At 42.7% G+C, this 20,205-nt stretch overlaps 1 protein-coding gene across 1 annotated transcript; it reads left to right on the plus strand.

The window, feature by feature from the left end:
- Positions 1-9,028: 9,028 nt before the first annotated feature.
- On the plus strand, positions 9,029-19,660 carry aspdh (aspartate dehydrogenase domain containing). The gene is made up of 7 exons (XM_060856599.1): positions 9,029-9,083; positions 10,835-10,979; positions 14,173-14,257; positions 16,294-16,443; positions 16,818-17,044; positions 17,596-17,753; positions 19,623-19,660. The coding sequence occupies exons 1-7, from the start codon at positions 9,029-9,031 to the stop codon at positions 19,658-19,660; spliced, it is 858 nt and encodes a 285-aa protein (XP_060712582.1).
- Positions 19,661-20,205: the final 545 nt, after the last annotated feature.

Raw genomic sequence — 20,205 nt, forward strand, 5'->3', positions numbered from 1 at the left:
GGCAGATGACTACCTAAATGGAATCAATTTAGGTAAAGGGGCAGTACAGAGAGATCTGGGTGTTCTTGTACACCAGTCAATGAAGGCAAGCATGCAGGTACAGCAGGTAGTGAAGAAGGCTAATAGCATGCTGGCTTCATAACAAGAGAGATTGAGTATAGATGCAAAGAGGTGCTTCTGCAGCTGTACAGGGCCCAGGTGAGACCGCACCTGGAATATTGTGTGCAGTTCTGGTCTCCAAATTTGAGGGAAGACATTCTGGCTATTGAGGGAGTGCAGCGTAGGTTCACGAGGTCAGTTTCTGGAATGGCAGGACTATCTTATGTTGAAAGATTGGAGCGACTGGGCTTGTGTACCCTTGAGTTTAGAAGACTGAGAGGGGATCTGATTGAGACATATAAGATTATTAAAGGATTGGACACTCTGGAGGCAGGAAACATGTTTCCTCTGATGGGTGAGTCTCAAACCAGAGGACACAGCTTAAAAATAAGGGGTTAGGCCATTTAGGACAGAGATGAGGAGAAACTTCTTCACCCAGAGAGTGGTGGCTGTGTGGAATGCTCTGCCCCAGAGGGCAGTGGAGGCCCAGTCTCTGGATTCATTTAAGAAAGAGTTGGATAGAGCTCTCAAGGATAGTGGAATCAAGGGTTATGGAGATAAGGCAGGAACAGGATACTGATTAAGGATGATCAGCCATGATCATATTTAATGGTGGTGCAGGCTCGAAGGGCAGAATGGCCTACTCCTACACCTATTGTCTATTGTCTAACATCCTTCCCTAATGGGCATTAATGAACCAGACAGTTTTATTCCTAACAATTGATTCATGGTTATCGTTAGACTCTTAATTCCAGATTTTCATTGAGTTCAGATCTACCATCTGCCATGGCAAGATTTTGACCCAGGTCCCCAGAGTATTAGCAGAGTTTTTGGTTTCATAGTTTAGCAAGAATATCACCAGGCCATTGCCTTCCCCTTAAATGCAGGCCAATGTAAAGGAATTGTTCATAAAAACTGGAAATTTTCATATGTCGGGGCTTTAAAATTACACCCCTATACAGGATTGCACTTGTAAGTACAAGCTTTTGTATATTAGACAGTCGTCAATCAGGGACCTTGTGTTTCGTGAAAACTGATGTAAAATACCTGTTTGATTAGGTTGCCAGCTCTTCTTATTCCGCTATGAACTTTCCAAGCTCTCCTTTCCATAGGACCATTGATCACTTTGTTCACTCCTGCACGGGGTAAACTCTCTTGCTTAATTTAAAATCAGCAACACAGGAAAGATTTATCACGTGCAGCAATCTTTAAACATTTGAGTGGCCAAGAACTATTTAAAGTTAAAATTAACAGCCTTATTTCTTAAAGTATAACAGAGAATAACTAACTTACAACTATGTACAAGTCCTTACTCTAACCTATCTTTTATCTTCCCTTCTATAATACTAGTCTGATAAGACTCCCAATTAAGATTACCTAAACAAGATTTATTATCTCAAAACCAGGCAGCTTTCGGTTCTTCTATTTGGATCTTCTTGTGTCTTCTTTTCTTCTTCTTAGGGGTTTCTGCTTCACCGGTTTTTGGTCAAAAATGGTACCTTTTAAGAGAGCTATTTTTCAGGCAGTCTGTTTACATACTAAGCTTGGCAATTCTCCTCCAACCACAAGGGATGAATGCAGATTTCTCCAGCTTCCTCATTTCCCCTCCCGCCTTATCTCAGTCCCAACCCTCGGACTCAGCACCGCCTTCTTGACCTGCAATTTTCTTCCCGACCTCTCCGCCCCCACCCCCTCTCTGGCCTATTACCCCCACCTTATCCTGCTTCCACCTATCGCATTCCCAACGCCCCTCCCCTAAGTCCCTCCTCCCTACCTTTTATCTTAGCCTGCTTGGCACACCCTCCTCATTCCTGAAAAAGGGCTTATGCCCGAAACATCGATTCTCCTGCTCCTTGGATGCTGCCTGACCTGCTGTGCTTTTCCAGCAACACATTTTCAGCTTGGCAATTCTCCTCCCAACTGTTCAATTTTTCTCGGTTTTATACCCCAGAACATCGGATTATGTCATTGGCTTTTAAAATTATCAATATACTCAATTCAAACTGGATTGGAAATTGGTATTTTGGGGGGAATAATTTAAACTGATTGGCCTAATTTGAATCGTTTTTTTGTCGTTTCCAGGCAACTAGCTACCCGAGTAGTTGAAACACGTGTTACATTGTGTCTTATTGAGAATACTTGGTGCTGTCACTGCTAGCTTTTAACTTTCTTTAAAGATATAGATCACCTAAATCTTCACAACACTCTTGTAAGAACATTTACAGAATGTTTAAAAAAACACTTACAATCTTTTTATATTTCTCTAGCTTTCTCTCATGCTCAGCTTTTCAGTTCTTATTAGGCTATGTCATATTTTATGTTTTTTTTAATTTCTGTCCAATCTTGTAAGCTGCTAAATGAAAATGGAAAGAACTGAAGATGCTGGAAATCAGAAACAAAAATAGAGATTGCTGTAAAAGCTTTACAGGTCCGGCAGCATTTGTGGAGAGAGATCAAAGTTAACATTTCAGATCAAGTGACCTTTACTCAGAACCTTCTGTTTTTGTTTCTAACCTACTGCCTGTCTTCGTATATTAAATGTATTTTTTGTTTGTTTGATATAATTTTTAACATTTCTAATTACACCATGGATGATAGGTCTGCTCCTGAAATTTTTCTTACTTGTTGGAATCAATCTATTCAGTGTATTCAAAAATATCCTCTTAAATGTCTGTCACTGTAACTCTGTTAGCCTATCTTTTCACCTGATGTGCCTATTTATTTTCAGTTGAATAAATTTTCTTAAATGTTTTATGAACTTGAAGGAATGATGAATCTGCATGTCTACATTACTCAGTTTCTGCTTGAATATCACCATGTTTTTCCTTCCACAAAGTATCACTTCAGATTTCATTTTGCTAAAATGCATTTGGCATGCATCTGCCCTTTCACCGGTCTGTGTCTAACTGTCTTGTTCAATATTAACTACTTCACCGAGATTTTATCAGACCACAAATATTCAGCTTCAGGTCACATAAATGCAATCAGAAAAACAATAAACTTAATACTGATCGCTGGGAAACTGAACTACATCCTTTCCTGACAGTTGGAATGCCATCCAGTCAATGCCACTCTTTGGCACTCATTCTGTTTTATGAATCGATCTGTTATAGAGTTAATTTATCCAATCCCTTTTGAAAGTTTGTTTATGTACATCATCTGAATTCACTTCATTAACTCTTTCAGTTCTTTCATTGATTAACTCATGTAGCAAGATCAGACAAGATTGACCTTCTGTAAATCTCCTCTGCCTGTTCTTTACAGATATTGTACTAAGGTGAGAGACTCAGTAAATTGTGTATATACTCTCTAAGGTTTAGAGAATGGAAGCCAATCTCATTGGAATGTGCAGGTCCCTTTAAAATGTGTGTTTCATCAATGCAAATTTGCTGTAATACAACTGACAAATTGGGGATGCTCTTTTTACAGTGCAAATTGCTAAAATGTGTGTTGGTTTCTCAAGCACAGTTTTTCTATCATGTGGAGTTGCACAAGAACACAACCATTGCATTCTTGAAGAACTGACTGTACGAGAGTTCGCGGTGATGCTGCTCCTTTAACAAGCTTATGTTTTCCTTGTTTTTTTTATTCAGAGTGATCATAAAGTCAGAGGTTCTAAAATGTCTGGGTTGACCTGCTTGTGAATGGTTTTCAGTCCTTCTTTTAAAACACTGGTACGATGAAAGGGGAGTGGCCAGTTCTCCCAGCTCAGGGTTTGGTGAAGTTTGGTTTTAGCATGCAGTCAGTTTTTGAGGCTGCTGGTCAAAGAAACAGCTCTGTGCTGATCCTTTCTCTCTCTGACATCTCTCCGGTAATAACCTGTACTTGGTTTTACCTTTATGTGCTGAAAATGTGTTGCTGGAAAAGCGCAGCAGGTCAGGCAGCATCCAAGGAGCAGGAGAGTCAACGTTTCGGGCATGAGCCCTTCTTCAGCCCTTTGGGCTCGAGCCCAAAACGTCGATTCTCCTGCTCCTTGGATGCTGCCTGACCTGCTGCGCTTTTCCAGCAACACATTTTCAGCTCTGATCTTCAGCATCTGCAGTCCTCACTTTCTCCTACAAGATTTTTACCTTTGTGTGCCAAGCGGGTGTTTAGGGGGATGTTGCAAGTATTTGGAACAGCATCATTAGGTTGCAATAGAGTCAACTGGATTTTCAAATAGTTATGTTACTCTAAATTCAGTTTTCTTTTGTTTATGTGTAAAACACATTCTGTTTTGTTTGAAACTGAGTGTTTGCGTCAGCTGCATCACTCCTGGAATATCAACTCTACACCTGCTTCAGACAACTAGCAAAGTTAGGGTCTGGATAACTTTCTTGAAATGTTTTGACGGGGTCTGGCCTGGTCCATAACACAATGAAAAACTTTTGTTTGCGAGTAGTACAGGCAGATCATAATAAGCAAGGACCATACAGATCATAGCGTGTTTAGTCCAAAGATGTGCAGGTTAGGTGAATTGGCCATGCTAAATTGCCCATAATGTTGGGTGAAGGGGTAAATGTAGGGGAATGGGTCTGTGTGGGTTGCGCTTCGGTGGGTCATGTGGACTTGTTGAGCCGAAGGGCCTGTTTCCACACTGTAAGTAATCTAATCTAATTTAGACTGTGTGATGTATGCAGGTTCCACTGCACAGGAGATATGTAAAGCAAGATCAACAGTAATGAGAGGAACATTATTTGAAGTTAGAATGTCTAATAATGGCAGGGAAGAAGCTGCTCTTGAACCTTTTGGTTCGTGTGTTCAAGCTTCTGTATCTTCTGCCTAATGGATGCTGTGTGTAGGATGCTGCAGACAGCAAAGACCTGAAGAAATGTCATAGGTCTTCAAAAAAATTGTATCTTGTTTTATTTTCTTTGAAATGCATATATTTATTTGCTCTAAAAATATTGAGGCAAGTGAAAAATTACTATTTGACTGACAGTCAGCAATCATCCAGTCCAGTATCGAGAAGTTTGTTGATCTTCCAGTCAATGCTTTGATTTGACTTATTGCAGTCACGTGTACCTAAGTACAATGACAAGCTTTGTTTGCTAGCGTTACAGGCAGATTTTAGTATTATGATGTGGAGGTCGAACCCCTCTGTTAATTAAACGAGACACCCAGAAAATCTCACCTCACCTCATAATTTGTTAAAATACAGGTGACAGAGAACTCCTAAATTCCACTGTTTAAAGAAAAAAATATTTTCTTAACTCTAATAGTGAACACTAAACAACAACTATTTACAAATCCAAGCCCTACTTTTCTTAACTACTTACTATCTGATTCCAACTCTATAAAGATAATATACTGTTCCAATAACACATTTTTTAAACATAGTTAAAAATCACACAACACCAGGTTATAGTCCAACAGGTTTAGTTGGAATCACTAGCTTTCGGAGCGACGCTCCTTCATACATTAATTTAATTAACCTCAAAGCCACACAGTCTCTGGCTTCCTTGCCATCTTCCGTCTTCCGGCTGATGATCTCCCTGGGTCAGCTTCTTTCTTTTTACTGTGAGTACATTTCACCTGAAAAGGTATCTTTGATAGAGAGTGTTTTCTAATTTCTTTGAGAGCGAGATGTTCAATGGACAGTTAGCTCATTGGCTCTCCAGCAGTTGTTCACTGTTCAATAGCAGTTGCTCTCCCTCTAACGTTCAAAATACCGGGTTTATAATTTGATTGGTTTCTAGGTATTGAAACTATAAAATTCAAATTCCATTGACTTCTGGTATGCTGGGTATAATATAAACGAATTGGTTAAATTCAAATTGTTGTCAATACAACAACTAAACCTCAGGTATCCATTGAACAGCCAAATGTTACATTTGGAACAGCCCAATCTTTAGCTGGCAGCTGTGGCTGTATTTTAAATTCAGAAAAGCACTTTCTATCTTAAAGTGACCAGACATGCATTCAACTTGGCAACAATAGGAAGCAAGGACATCGAGATCAGAGGGTGCTTAGACAGAGTGAGGCATACAGGTTACACTGCACAGGGAGGGCACAATGCAAGATCAACATTAATGAGATGAACATTATTTAAAATGAAAGAGTCCATTCAGCAGACTAATAACGGCAGAGAAGAAGCTGTTCCTGAACCTATTGGTGTGTGGGTTCAAGCTTCTGTACCTTTTGCCTGATGGAAGAGGTTGTAGGAAAGCATGACTGGGATGTAATGGGTCTTTGATGATGTTGGCAGCCTTTCTGCAGCAATGAGCCGTGTAAATGGAGGCCATGTATGGAAGGTTGGCTTCTGTGATGGTCTGGGCTGTGCACACAAACTTCTGTAGTTTCTTACAGTCCTGGGCAGATCAGTTGTTGTAGCAGACCATTATGTACATGGACAGTATGCTTTCCATAGTGTGTCTCCGAATGTTGACAGGGGTCCTGATGGACGTGCCAAGTTTCCTGAGCCATCTGAGGAAGAAGAGGAAGAAGTTGTGTCTAATTCACCATTGCATCGACGTGGAAAGGTCTGGTCAGATTGTTGGTTATCATCACTCCTCGGAACTTGATGATCTCCACACCCTCAACCTCCGCTCTGTTGATGTAGATGCGAGCATGTTCTCATCCTTTCTTTCTGAAGTCAATGATCAGTTCCTTTGTTTTGCCAACATTGAGAGAGAGAGGTTTCCATCCTTGCCTCACACCAAGCCCTCTATCTGTTTCCTATATTCTGACTCATCACTGTTTGATATCCTGGATTCTGGATCAGTGGTGCTGGAAGAGCACAGCGGTTCAGGCAGCATCCAAAGTGCAACGAAATCAACATCGATCTCGCAGCACTTTGGATGCTGCCTGAACTGCTGTGCTCTTCCAGCACCACTGATCCAGAATCTGGTTTCCAGCATCTGCAGTCATTGTTTTTACCTTACTGTTTGATATCCATTCTACCATGTGCTGTCATCAGCAAACTTGAAGATGATATTCGTTTGGAATTTAGCTACACAGTTTTGGACGTACAGGGAGGACAGTAGGGGGCTGGGAGCACATCCTTGGGGGTCTCCAGTGTTGAGGATTATGGATGATAACAATGGATGGAGACAAGGAAGTGTGTGGATTGAGTGTGCACTGTGGGGAATGTGGGATGGTTGCGTGGCAGAAGGTTATGTACTACAATCTATGGGAATTGGGAATCTGTCAGAGAGGCTGCAAGCAGTAAATAAGGAGATGGTCAAAGAAAGATATTGGCATTGCTTTAAACTGGATGGGGGCAAGCGATCAACAAGCAAATCATGTGACCAATCTTCTTTCACCATAACAATTTATGATTAACTCGACAGGTGAAAGTCCACCTCTGTTCCAAGCCTCTATTTAGTTCCAGTGATTCTGAAAGAAACTGAGATTTTGAAGTCTAGGAAAACCAGGCTGATCTTTCATTGGTGAGGTTTGTGCTGGACAATCTGAGTGTTTTATGGCATACATTCTGTCAGCAGGTTCATTTGTAATCTAGTTGTGGTCTCAGCTTCACACTTCTGTCTAACTCTAACAAACCTTGACTCTCTTGTCTATGAAAAATCTGCACAACTCAAAATTGGCTTCATAGCAAGAGGCTGAGAGTGCTGGTCAAAGGGTGTTTTATGACTGGAGTTTAATTTAGATAAATGTGAGATGGTGCATTTTCATAAGACAAACCAGGGCAGGACTTTTCAGTTAATGGAAGAGCACTGGGGAATGTTGCCGGACAGAGAACCTAGGGATGCAGGTGTGTAGTTCCTTAAAAATAGAGTTGCAGGTAGACAGGGTGGTGAAGAAGGCATTTGGTATGCTTGCCTTCTTTGGTCAGAACATTGAGTACAGGAGTTAGGAGGTCATGTTGTGGCTGGACAAGACATTGATGAAGCCACTTTAGAATACTGCGTACAATTCTGGTTGCCCTTCTGCAGGAAAAATATTGTCAAACTCGAGAGGGTGCAGAAAAGATTTACAAAGATGTTACCAGAGTTGGAGAATTTGAGCTACAGGGAGAGGCTGAATGGGCTGGGGCTGTTTTTCCTGAACTATTGGAAGCTGAGGGGTGACCTTATAGAGGTTTATAAAATCATGAGGGGCATGGGTGGAGTGAATAGGCCAGAGTCTTTTTCCCAGGGGAAGGGAGGCTAAAACTAGGAAGCATAGGTTCAAAGTAAGGGCAGGACTTTTGGATGGAATTCAAGGTAAAGAATTTTCACCCAGAGGATGGTGGGTAACTCTCATTGCCTGAAAGACTGGTGAAGGCAGAAACATCACAATGTTAGAAATGTTTAGACGAATACTTAAAACGCAAAAACATACAAGACTATGGACTAAATGCGAGGAAATGGGATTCGAGTAGATTGGTGCTAGATGAACAGTGTGGTCATGATGGGCCAAAGGGATCACCTTTTGTGCTGTAAGACTCTGTGACTGTGTCTCAACCTTGACACTGAAAGGTAATTATCAACATTCCCTCAGAGTTTCATTGCATATGGCATGCCAACTTATCTGACATCTTAATTTTGTTGTGTGTGGCCCTGCGAGTGCACAGCTTAGCAGAAACATTGGACCTGCAGTGGTAATGTAGGAGCCACTTATGTACAGCAAGGTTGAACACACAACAATTGGGTGAAACTTTGTGAAGTGGTCTCCTGGCAGGTCTTGACCATATGGATCTGGTAGCTACAGCAATCACTGGCCAGAGTGAACATGGCCTCCTCTGGCCTTTGTCTGCCACTGTTAACAAAATGATCCTCTGTATCTGTTCAGACAACAGCCTGAACTGTCATTTTAGTTCAACACCATTGAATGGGACTCCCTCAACCTAGCTAACAGGACATTGTGGGACTTCAAAACAACAAATATGAGACAGAATAGAGCTGCGTTTGCCTGGAAAGTGTGGTTGGCCTTGGGGTAAGTACAAAGTGCCTGTGTCTTTCAGGAAAGTTGGTGAGCAGGAATTTCAGGAGTGGGATCAGACACTGCAATGGCCCACGAGAGGAAATCCCGCAGAATTGGAATCATTGGTTTCGGTCACTTAGGTAGGTCAAAAGAAAGATGTTTGCATTTTTAGACTATCCTTCACATTCTGAATTTCACTGTCAATGAAGCTGTCAAAGAATCATGTCAGTTAGTTTGAGCACAGCATGCTCCCAAAAACACAGAAGTAATAATGTTCAAAAAAGCTTTTTTCTTGTAATGTTAACGAAGGGATAAATATGAGTCAGGCAGGATACCAGGCAAGTTGCTCTTCAAAATAGTACTGTGGCGTCTTTTCTATTCATCCAAGCAGCAGATAGAGTCTCAGTGAAACAACTCATCCAAAATACATTACTTGTGACAGAGTCTGTTTTTTTTGGTTAGAGGAGGAAGACCGGGTGGGAGATGCTGCACGTGCAGTGTTTCAGGTTTAGCCACTGCCTGAATATATTAGCTCACTTACTCAGTAGTACCCATGTCCGCTTCCACTCACATCCAACCTTCACTCTGTTGATTCATGAGGTAAGTATTTTATATTAAAACGTCCCTTCCTGGCTGACCCCTGGCTCGCACTCTCTCAATTCCCGCTGCTGAAACAGCAATGTGATAATTCATATCTGCGTATGTAATGATGGCTCAAGGATCAATAAGTCCCCTGATAAATGGAACTACTCAATAGTGACTTTACAGTGAAATCTCTGAACAGCTGCTATTCAGGTGAAATCCAAAGGAAAAGACAGCAATGTTTAAAGTCTGGTTGAAGATTTGTAGCTTGGGTGTCCGTTGTTGTGGTTCTGTTCGCCGAGCTGGAAGTTTTTGCTGCAAACGTTTTGTTCCCTGGCTAGGGAACATCATCAGTGCTATTGGAGCCTCCTGTGAAGCGCTGCTTTGATGTTTCTTCCGGTATTTATAGTACACTACAGTACACCAGAACTGCGAAAAGAGGAAGAGGAACACCTATACAAGGCATTCGCCAAAAACGGATACCCACGCAACTTTATCACCAGATGCCTAAGAGATAGACCACGGAACGAGGACATGCCACAACTAAAAGGACTAGCCACACTACCATACGTCAGGAGCATCTCAGAACTGACAGCCAGACTACTGCGACCCTTAGGACTCATAACAGCACACAAGCCAACTTCCACACTCAGACAACAACTCACTAGAACAAAGGACCCAATAGCCAGCACGAGCCAAACTAACGTAGTTTACAAAATACCATGCAAGGACTGCACAAAACACTATATAGGACAAACAGGAAGACAGCTAACAATCCGCATCCATGGACATCAGCTAGCCACAAAACGACACGACCAGCTATCCCTAGTAGCCATACACTCAGACAACCAGGAACATGAATTTGACTGGGAAAACACTACCATCATAGGACAAGCCAGACAGAGAACAGCCAGGGAATTCCTAGAGGCATGGCATTCATCCACAAACTCCATTAACAGACACATAGACCTGGACCCCATATACAAACCACTACAGCTGAAACTGACACCCAGAAACGGCAAGAAGATCCATCAACAGACACATCAACCTGGACCCCACATACAAACTACTACAGCTGAAACTGACACCCGGAAGCGGCAAGAACAAACCACTATAAATACCGGAAGAAACATCAAAGCAGCGCTTCACAGGAGGCTCCAATAGCACTGATGATGTTCCCTAGCCAGGGAATGAAACGTTTGCAGCAAAAACTTCCAGCTCGGCGAGCAGAACCACAACAGACAGCAATGTGTATTGATATTGAAGAGGAGTAGAAAAGGTCGAAATCTTCACTTTTCTTCATTTGCAGGTCAGTACCTGACAGAAATGATTGAAGAAAAGGGGCATCTGTATGGCCTTGAACTAGCTTTTGTGTGGAACAGAAATCAGGAGAAGATGGAAGGGAAAGTTCGAAAGGAAATGCAGCTGGAGGATCTCAGCATGTTTATTGAGCGGTGAGTGAGCTCATTTTCATATGAAACAAATAATATAGTCCCGGAGTTATGTGGCCAGTTCTCTGCACATGCTTTCAGTAGGACATCTTAGACATTTACAGAATTTGCAAGAGATTCATGCAAATGAATGGGAGAGAGGGAGAAACAGAGGAGTTAAAAACATTGCATTAGCCAGATGGAAGTTGATAGAACACTGGGTGAGGAAGAGAAGGAGTTTTCTGTGAGTGGTGCTGGAAAAGCTAAGCATAGGAGCAGTACCTTCGAGCCATAGAATCATGCAGCATGGCCCACACTCGTCTGCGCCAATCAGGCATCCCAGTTTGATCTAGTTCCCTTTTCCAGAACCATATCCTCTTCATAAACCCTGCATATTCATGACTCCAGCCAGAGGCCTTTCAAATGCTGTAATTCACACTACACTCTGCATGAAAATGTTACCTCTCAGGTCCTTTTTAAATCTTTCCCCTCTCACTTTAAGCTGATACCCTCTAGTTTTGGGCTCCCCTACCCTGGGAAAAAGATCTTTGCTATTCACGCTATTCATGCCCCTCATGATTTTATGAACTTCTGTGAGGTTTCTATTAGGGAACTTTCAGGAACTATGAAACTGCACTCCAAGGTCTCTGTTCACCAGCACTCTCCAGGGCCTGACCATGAAGTGTAGAAGGTCCTGATGAAGGGCTTTTGCCCGAAACGTCGATTTCACTGCTCGTTGGATGCTGCCTAAACTGCTGTGCTCTTCCAGCACCACTGATCCATGAAGTGTAGAAGTCCTATCCTGGTTTACTTTTCCAAAGTGCAGCACCTCACATTTATCAAAATTAAACTCCATCTTCCATGCCTTACTGAAATCCATATGCACCACATCAACTGCTTTACCTTCAGCTACCTGTTTTGTCAAACGTGTTGACTATCCCTAAACAACTTATTCATCTCTAGATGATTATAAATCCCATCTCTTCTAACCCTTTCCAACACTTTACCCACAACCAAAGTAAAGCCCCGGTCCATAATTATCAGGGTTTTCTCTATTCCCCTACTTGAACAACGTTCAAGATTTGATAATATTTGCTATCCACCAGTCTTCTGGCACTTTTCCTGTTGACAATGATGACATAAAGATCAAGGTCAAAGACTCTGCAATCTCCTCCTTGGCTTCCCAGAGAATCCTAGGATAAATCCCATCTGGCCCAGGGGACTTATCTATTTCCATACTTTCCAGAATTGCCAACACCTCCTCCTTGTGAACCTCAGTCCCATCTAGTCTAGTCGCCTGTAGTCTCCTCCACAACATTGTCTTTTTCCAGTGTGGATACAGACAAAAAAAAATATTCATTTAGTGCTTCCCCTATCTTCTCTGACTCCCCACACAACTTCCCACTACTCTCCTTGATTGGCCCGAATCTTACCCTCGTCTTTCTTTTATTCCTGATATACCTATAGGAGGCTTTAGGGTTTTCCTTGATCCTATCTGCCAAAGACTTCTTTTCATGTCCCCTCCTGGCTCTCCTTCACTCTCTCTTTGGGTCTTTCCAGGCTAACTTGTAACTCTCAAGCACCCTAACTGAGCCTTCATATCTCATCCTAACATAAGCCACCTTCTTCCTCTTGACAAGAGCTTCAACTTCTTTATTAAACCACGGCTCCCTTGCTCGACAATGTCCTCCCTACCTGACAGGTACATAATTATCAAGGACCCATAGTAGCAATTCCTTGAAAAAGCTCCACATTTCAATTGTGTCCATGCTCTGCAGTTTCCTTCCCCATCCTGTGCATCCTAAATCTCACCTAATCGCATCATAATTGCCTTTCTCCCAGCAATAACCTTTGTCCCGCATTATATACTGATCCCTTTCCATCGCTAAAGTAAACATAACCGAATTGTGGTCACTATCACCAAAGTGCTTACCTACCTCCAAGTCTAACACCTGGCCAGGTTCATTACCCAGTACCAAATCCAATGTGGCTTCGCCCCTTGTTGGCCTGTCTACACACTGTGTCAGGAAACCCTCCTGCACACATTGGACAAAAACTGACCCATCTAAAGTACTCGAACTATGACAATTACCCCATGTCACTCTTGCTCCTATCGAGAATCATCTTCGCTATCCTTTCCTCTGCATCTCTGGAACTATTTGAAGGCCTATAGAAAGCTCCCAACAGGGTGACCTCTTCTTTCCTGTTTCTAACCTCAGCTCACACTACCTCAGTGGATGAGTCCTCAAATGTCCTTTCTGCCACTGTAATACTGTCCTTGACGAACAATGTGACACCCCCCCCCTTATCTTCTTTCCATTTCTTACTGAAATATCCAAATCCCCGAATCTGCAACAACCATTCCTGTCCCTGCTCTCCCCATGTCTCTGAAATGACCCCAACATTGAAATTCCAGGCACCAGCCGATGCTGCACCTTTTGCCGGATGCTCCTGGTGTTGAAGTAGAGACACTTCAAACCAACTCCTGGCTTGTCAGTGCATTCTTTCGACCTTGAAACCTTATTTCTGACCTCACCACTCTAACCTCCTATATACTGGAACTACACGTTAGGCTCCTATCCCACTGCTGAATTAGTTTAAACCCTCCCAAAGAGCATTAGCATATTTCCCCCCAAGGATATTGGTATCTTTCTGGTTCAGGTGAAGACCATCATATTTGTAGAGGTCCCACCTTCCTCAGAAAGAGCCCTAATTATCCAGGAATCTGAAATCCTCCCTCCTGCACCATCCCTGTAGCCCATGTATTCAACTCCTCTCTCTCCCTATTCCTGGCCTCTCGAGCACATGGCACGGGCAACAAAACAGAGATGACAACTCTGTTTGTTCTCGCTCTCAGTTTCCACCCTAGCTCCCTGAATTTAACTTTTTGATCAGTTCTATCTTTTTTCATCCTGAATATAAAACCAGTAGAATTGGACTGAGGGAGGCCCTGAGATGCTGAATGTACCTCCAGGCCAACCAAACAAGAGCATTCTCTTCTCAGTCCCCAGAAAAAGATGGGGCATGGGTGTCAATACCCACTACCTCGTTCTGATGGGAGTGATGTTGTGTTTCTCTCTGCCCTGGTCCAGGGTTCCTATCTGCACAATGAAGTTTCCCCTGTTAATGGGAAAAGCCAGTGATGAAGCAGTTTGCAGTTTGATGATTTTCCCATTTTTCCCTTGGATGACGGTTATTAGCTATTTCTTTTCCCCAGACGTGCTGACCTCATTGTGGAAGTAGCTCATCCTCAGATAATAAAGGATTACGGTGAAGAGTTTCTGAAACATGCGGATTTTATGGTATGTTTGCCTTTCCAGTTCGCCCAAATCTGTCGCTTGTGCCAATTGGACACAGACCAAAACTAGATCATTCTGTGACTGAAGGCCAGGCTGGGAAGGGAGATAGAATCATAGAATTTTACAGCACAGAAGGAGACCATTCAATCCATGGTGTCTGTACCAGGGCCCAAAAGAGTAACCCAGCTTATCTAACTCTCTAGCCCTGTCTCCGTAGCCCTCTAACTTCATCACTTTCAAATATATATTCCTCTCTCTTTTGAAACCTCTGGTAGAGTCCACCTCCACTACTCTCCCCAGCAGTGCATTCCAAATGCTGAGTAAAGAGGTTTCTCCTTATTTCACTCCTAGCTCTCTTGCTGACAGTCTTGAACCTGTGACCCCTAGTTACTGACACAAGATCATAAGACATAGGAGTGGAAGTTAGGCCACTCAGGCCATCAGATCTGCTGCACCACTCAATCATGGCTGATCATTTTCTCATCCTCATTCCCCCACCTTCTTCCTGTAACTCTTGATCCTCTTAAAAATCAAGAACCTATCTATCTCTCTCTTCAATACATTCAATGACCTGGCCTCCACAACCATATGTGGAAGTGAATTCCATAGATTCACCACTCTCTGGCTGAACACGTTTCTCCTTATTTCTGTTTGAAAATAACTTCCCTTTATTCTAAGGTCATGCCTTTAGGTCCTAGTCTCTCCTACTAATGGAGATATCTTCCCAACATCCACTCTGGCCAGGCCATTCTGTAAGTTTCAATTACATCCCCCCATCCTTCTAAACCCCATCGAGTGCAGGCCCAGAGTTCTCAAACGTTCCTCATATGTTCCTCATTCCTGGAACCAATCTCATGAACCTCCTCTCAACATACTCCAGTGACAGTCCATCTTTGCTGAGATATGGGGCCCAAAACTGCACACAATACTCCAAATGTGGTCTGACCAGAGCCTTACAGAACCTCAGAAGTACATCCCTGCTTTAATATTCAGAATATCCTTCTTCACTCTGTCAAAATTGTTCATAATTTTGAACACCTCAATAAAAATTTCTTAATTTGTTTACTAAATGCAGTTTAATAGAAAAAATATAATTCTTCTCTGTTTGCATCTCATTGAAAACCTTAGATCCCATTCCATAAAGAACAAGTCATGGATAACAACAACAGCTTAAAGGATCTTTAACAAAGAAACATTGCAAATCACTTAACAAGGGCAGGATCAAGAAAAGACATTGAATTAAAAATGGAGAAGTTCAGCAGGGCAACCCAACATGGTGGGAGTTTTCAAAGAGAAAAACAAGGTGAAGAGAAGAAGAAGCTTTCAGGGAGACAACTCCAGACAGTGCATTCAAAGGTGGCATGGCTGTCCATCGTACAGTGAGAGGGAGTAGGCCTCCTGAAGGCAAGAGCCTGTGTTTGATTCCCAGTGACACTGTTAACACCCCAGGGATTGGACTGAGGCTCCCTGTTGGATACTTTCAGCCATTACATGACAATGACCACCCCATTCAAATCAGACTAGTTCAACTTGAGGCCAAAGGGGTGACAGATTTGGCAAGTGATATCTTACTGCAGAGAGTAAATAGCGAATAATTGTTGTCCCAGTTCAGAATCTGTACTGACAGGGTATTTCCTGATTCTACTGGAGCAATGGGAATGCAACTTAAAAAGAATGTTTCCACCCTGGCAATTATGGGAACTGGGAATGTCACACAACAATTTTATCAGTGGGAAAATAACAACACACAGGAATTAGACAGATAGTGAACTGTGGTGCAGGCTCACCAAGCTGAGTGGTCTCATTCTGTACTCTAAATTCTATCTTTCAAGAACAAGACTTCAAAGAAAACAAGCTTGCACTTTCCAATCTCACAGACTAAATGATTAAAAAGACTCGCTTCTCGCCCAGGCACTGAGAAATTTCAACACATGAGAGACTATAGTTGGGATATTCCCACTTGGTGGGGTGTCCCAGGTGCCGATTGATTGCATTTCCCAATGCTTTCCACACTGAAATGATGCTTTATATCCCCACAGGTTGGTTCTCCAACTGCATTTGCTGAACTGGGACTCGATACTAAATGTCGAAAGGCGGCAAGCAGATATGGACACACCTTATACATACCCAGTGGGGCCCTCTGGGGGGCAGAGGATATCCAGAAAATGGCTGACAGAGGAACCCTGAAGGTGAGAGCACTTGTGGTCTACAGGAACTAGGTACTGTTTCTCAGTGGGGTCAAAGAACAGCTGACATTTGCTGATCTTTCTAAAGTGTTCCTGAGTCACTCAGAACTCCAGCAGCAGTTCTGATCACAGCAAGTTACAAGGTGTGAAGAATATCAGAGGGAACTGAAGGAACTAATTGGAAGATGGTAACAATCTGAACATAGAGATTCAGAGTAACGTGTGTTACATGTGGAGTGCGTGTGTGTAGAGGTGGACATTCAAAGGGACCTCTATGCCTGTTACATCATGTTTGTACTGCACTGAAGTAAAAGGATGGTTTGGCAGGTCGGAATGGGCAAGTCTAACTGGTGGTTGACCTTTGCCCACCCCTACAGGGTCTGAAGGTGACAATGTGCAAACATCCAGACAGCTTCAAACTGCGAGGTCACCTCCAGGAGCTGAAGGAAAGCATGAAGGGCCAGCGGGTTGTGCTGTACGATGGGCCAGTGAGGAACCTGTGTGACCTTGCACCGAACAATGTCAACACCATGGCTGCTGCAGCCATGGCTGGACACACTCTGGGCTTTGACCATGTGCAAGGAAGCCTGGTGGCTGATCCTGAGTAGGTACCTTTTGTGTTATCAAACATTCATTCCAAGACATGGGAGCCAATCGGAACTTTTAGAAAGACTCAGGGTTGTTGCTAATGAAGTAGGTTACACGGAAACAGCCAGAAGTTAGTCCTCAAAATAATAGGATTTGTACCATTATGAGCAGATAGTCAAATCTGAATGAATCTGTGGGATTCTTAACTATGGAAGAGATAATGAAGGTGGGTTGGTAAGTGTGTGCAATGCTGAGGGAGACACATTTTTAATCAATAAGGGTATCGAGGATTATCGGAAAAAGGTGGGAAACTGGAGTTGAGGATTATCAGATCAGCTGTGACCTCACTGAATGCAGAGCAGACTTGATGGGCTGAATGGCCTAATTCTGCTCCTATCTCTGATGGTATAAGTCTGACAAAACCTGGAACCAATACTTAAGGTCCGGAACAGGATACAGTTTTGAATATGATGCCTGACCTGAACTGGTCACTGTATTCAAAAGATTTTCAAATGTGTTTTGAATGAGTTTCTGTTATAAATTGAAATTTGCTGTCTGACTCCGCAGTCTATTGAATTTTCACCTTGTGGATATTGAAGTAACTGGTCCAGTAGACAAGTCCTCAGGCCATGAATTTACCGTCAAGACAAGCCGGAGGAACCCAGCCCCTGTGGGGGAAGTGACAGGCATGGCTACTTACACTTCATTCTGGAGTAGTGTGCTTAGTAAGTGCAAGATTGCAAATTACTCTCAGACCTTTGCTCAAACACAGGGCGAGCAGCTTCATGTCTCCTTAACTCTTTTACTAGCTTGTGGAAGACCTGATGTTCTGATAAAGTGTAAAGTGAGTCACATTTATGCAGTACATGCTCATACGTCAAAATATATCAAATTATATAACAGGCAATAAAGAACTTTTTGATTTGTAATGATTGTTTCATAAAAGTAAATACCTGATAAATGAACTTTCAGGATGTTAGATTTGGTACAAATTCCATGAAGGACTCAAAGAATCAGATTCTGTCTGAACTCTTAAAAATTGGACACTTGGTTTAAGAGAACAAAACGTGCAGAGCTCCAGGAAAAGAGTTGGTCAGTGCAGTGCCTGTTCTTTGTTTTCTCATTGAGCTGGCATGAGAATGACTGACCAAATTGTGTGTTGTAAGAACATAAGAACCAGGAGCAGGAGGAAGCCATCTGGCCCGTCGAGCCGAATCACCATTCAATAAGATTATGGCTTCAACTCCACTTATCCGCACTCTCACTGGAACCCTTAATTCCTTTCCTGTTCAAATATCTGGTGTCTTTGTCTTAAAAACATTCAAGAAGGTAGCCTCAACAGCTCCACTGGGCAGGGAATTCCACAGATTCACAACCCTTTGGGTGAAGAAGTTCCTTGACTTTCTACCAAAGTAATTACGAGTCCAGTCAGGCCTCCTCATTCTGAGAATTATTTGTCTGTAGATGACTTGTGTCTCCATGGGATGGTGCACTGTTTTGAGCAGATGCTGCCCTCTCCTGGATTTCTGTTGAGCTTACAACACTCAGGTTTTTAAACGCTATTTTTGGGAAATGTGAAATCAGAACACATTTTAAAAGAATTGTAGGAGACAGGATTCCGAGGAGATTTACCAGGATGTTTGCTGTGCTGGAGAGACTGTGCTATGAGGAAAGATTGGATTGTCTCGGATTGTTTCCCTTGGAGCAGCGGAGGTTGAAAGGGAACCTGATAGATGATAGAGTGAATGGGATGGTGCTTTTTCCATCAGGACAGGAGTCAGTAACCAAGGGCAAGGATTTAAGGAAAGAGATGGAAGGCTAAGAGGAGAGTTGAGGAGAAAAAAATCCCAGAGGATAGCAAGAGTCTGGAATTTGCTGCCTGAAAGAGTAGTCATTCAGAAACTCTATGAAAATGAAGCAGTGTACAGATTTTCACTTTTTGCTCTGGCAACTATGACAATAGGGGCCAAAACCTGATGAACATCATCAGGTCTTTGTTAGACACGATGGGCTAAATGGGAGAAAGTGAGGACTGCAGATGCTGGAGATCAGAGTCAAAAGATGTGGGTGCTGTAAAAGCACAGCAGATCAGGCAGCATCCGAGGAGCAGGAGAGTCGACGTTTCAAGCAGGAAGAATTCACCATCTCATCATTTCTGATGAAAAGGTCATGTTCGAAACATGGACTGTCCTGTTCTTCGGATTCTGCCTGATATGATGGGCTGAATGGCTTCCCTTTTGCTGTAAATGCTCTTTGAGTATTATAACTGGCGTGATTTATCGGTTGATGAAGAAAATAAATAGTTCGGAGGCTAAACGTAGGCGGAGTGAGAGCTGGCCAGAATTCAGCATCTTAGTTTGTTCCATGTCCATAAACCAAATTGAGGAGAGACTGGGGAGCCTAAAGGAATATACTGGTCCAAACATGGATTATTAAAAAGCATTCTTCCTCTTAGCCATTGTCATCTCTGAGCATGAACAGTAACGTAGCTTACTTGAAAATTGCACTTGAGTGATTATTTACTTTGATCTGTTTGTTGAATCACTAACATTTTCCACCCCCCCCCCCCCCCCCCCCCCCAACCCTTTCCTTAGACTGTAAAGGTCATGGAGGCAAACTCTTTCTTTGTTGAGGAGTCATCCAGTTTGGCTGTGCTGAGGAACAGAGCCATCCATTCAGATCCTCAGAGGTACAACTGTCTTGCAAAATTATAATAAACTGCATCTGCAAACTATTTTTCACTTTGTGTTTACTTAGATTTGTTGTACAGGAGCATATACATGAGTGAGTGGTCTCCCTGAGTTTGGTGAAACAATAGGGATTTGTCCTCAACTAGCTTGGAGATACTAGTCACTGTTGCAGGGGCCCAGGGATTTGAATTAAAAGCGATTCTCAGTGAGTTAAGCCATGAAACTAACATTGACTGTCATAATTTTGATAATGTCCTTGAGGGATAGAAATCTGCTGTCCTTACCCAATCTAGTTTACATGTCACTCCATGCCCACGGTAATGTGTTGACTTAATCTGTCCTCGGAAGGGATGTGATAGTGAGACTCTCAGGTAACTCCTCGGTGGGCTGAGGTAATGGAGCAATTTACAGGAGGGACAGAAACAGGTTCTAAAGGCTCAAAGGTAATCATTATAACTTTTGAAAACTGGGGCACGCTAGGCACATT

Source organism: Hemiscyllium ocellatum, chromosome 48 (genome assembly GCF_020745735.1).
Source record: "Hemiscyllium ocellatum isolate sHemOce1 chromosome 48, sHemOce1.pat.X.cur, whole genome shotgun sequence".
NCBI classification, from domain to species: domain Eukaryota; kingdom Metazoa; phylum Chordata; class Chondrichthyes; order Orectolobiformes; family Hemiscylliidae; genus Hemiscyllium; species Hemiscyllium ocellatum.

What these genes read in the sequence shown, in the direction of transcription:
- aspdh (XM_060856599.1), top strand. Translation starts at nt 9,029, where the DNA reads ATGGCCCACGAGAGGAAATCCCGCAGAATTGGAATCATTGGTTTCGGT. An exon ending in CATTGGTTTCGGTCACTTAG is followed by an intron (nt 9,084 to 10,834) that starts GTAGGTCAAAAG and finishes CTTCATTTGCAG; the next exon opens with GTCAGTACCTGACAGAAATG. An exon ending in AGCCTGGTGGCTGATCCTGA is followed by an intron (nt 17,045 to 17,595) that starts GTAGGTACCTTT and finishes CTGACTCCGCAG; the next exon opens with TCTATTGAATTTTCACCTTG.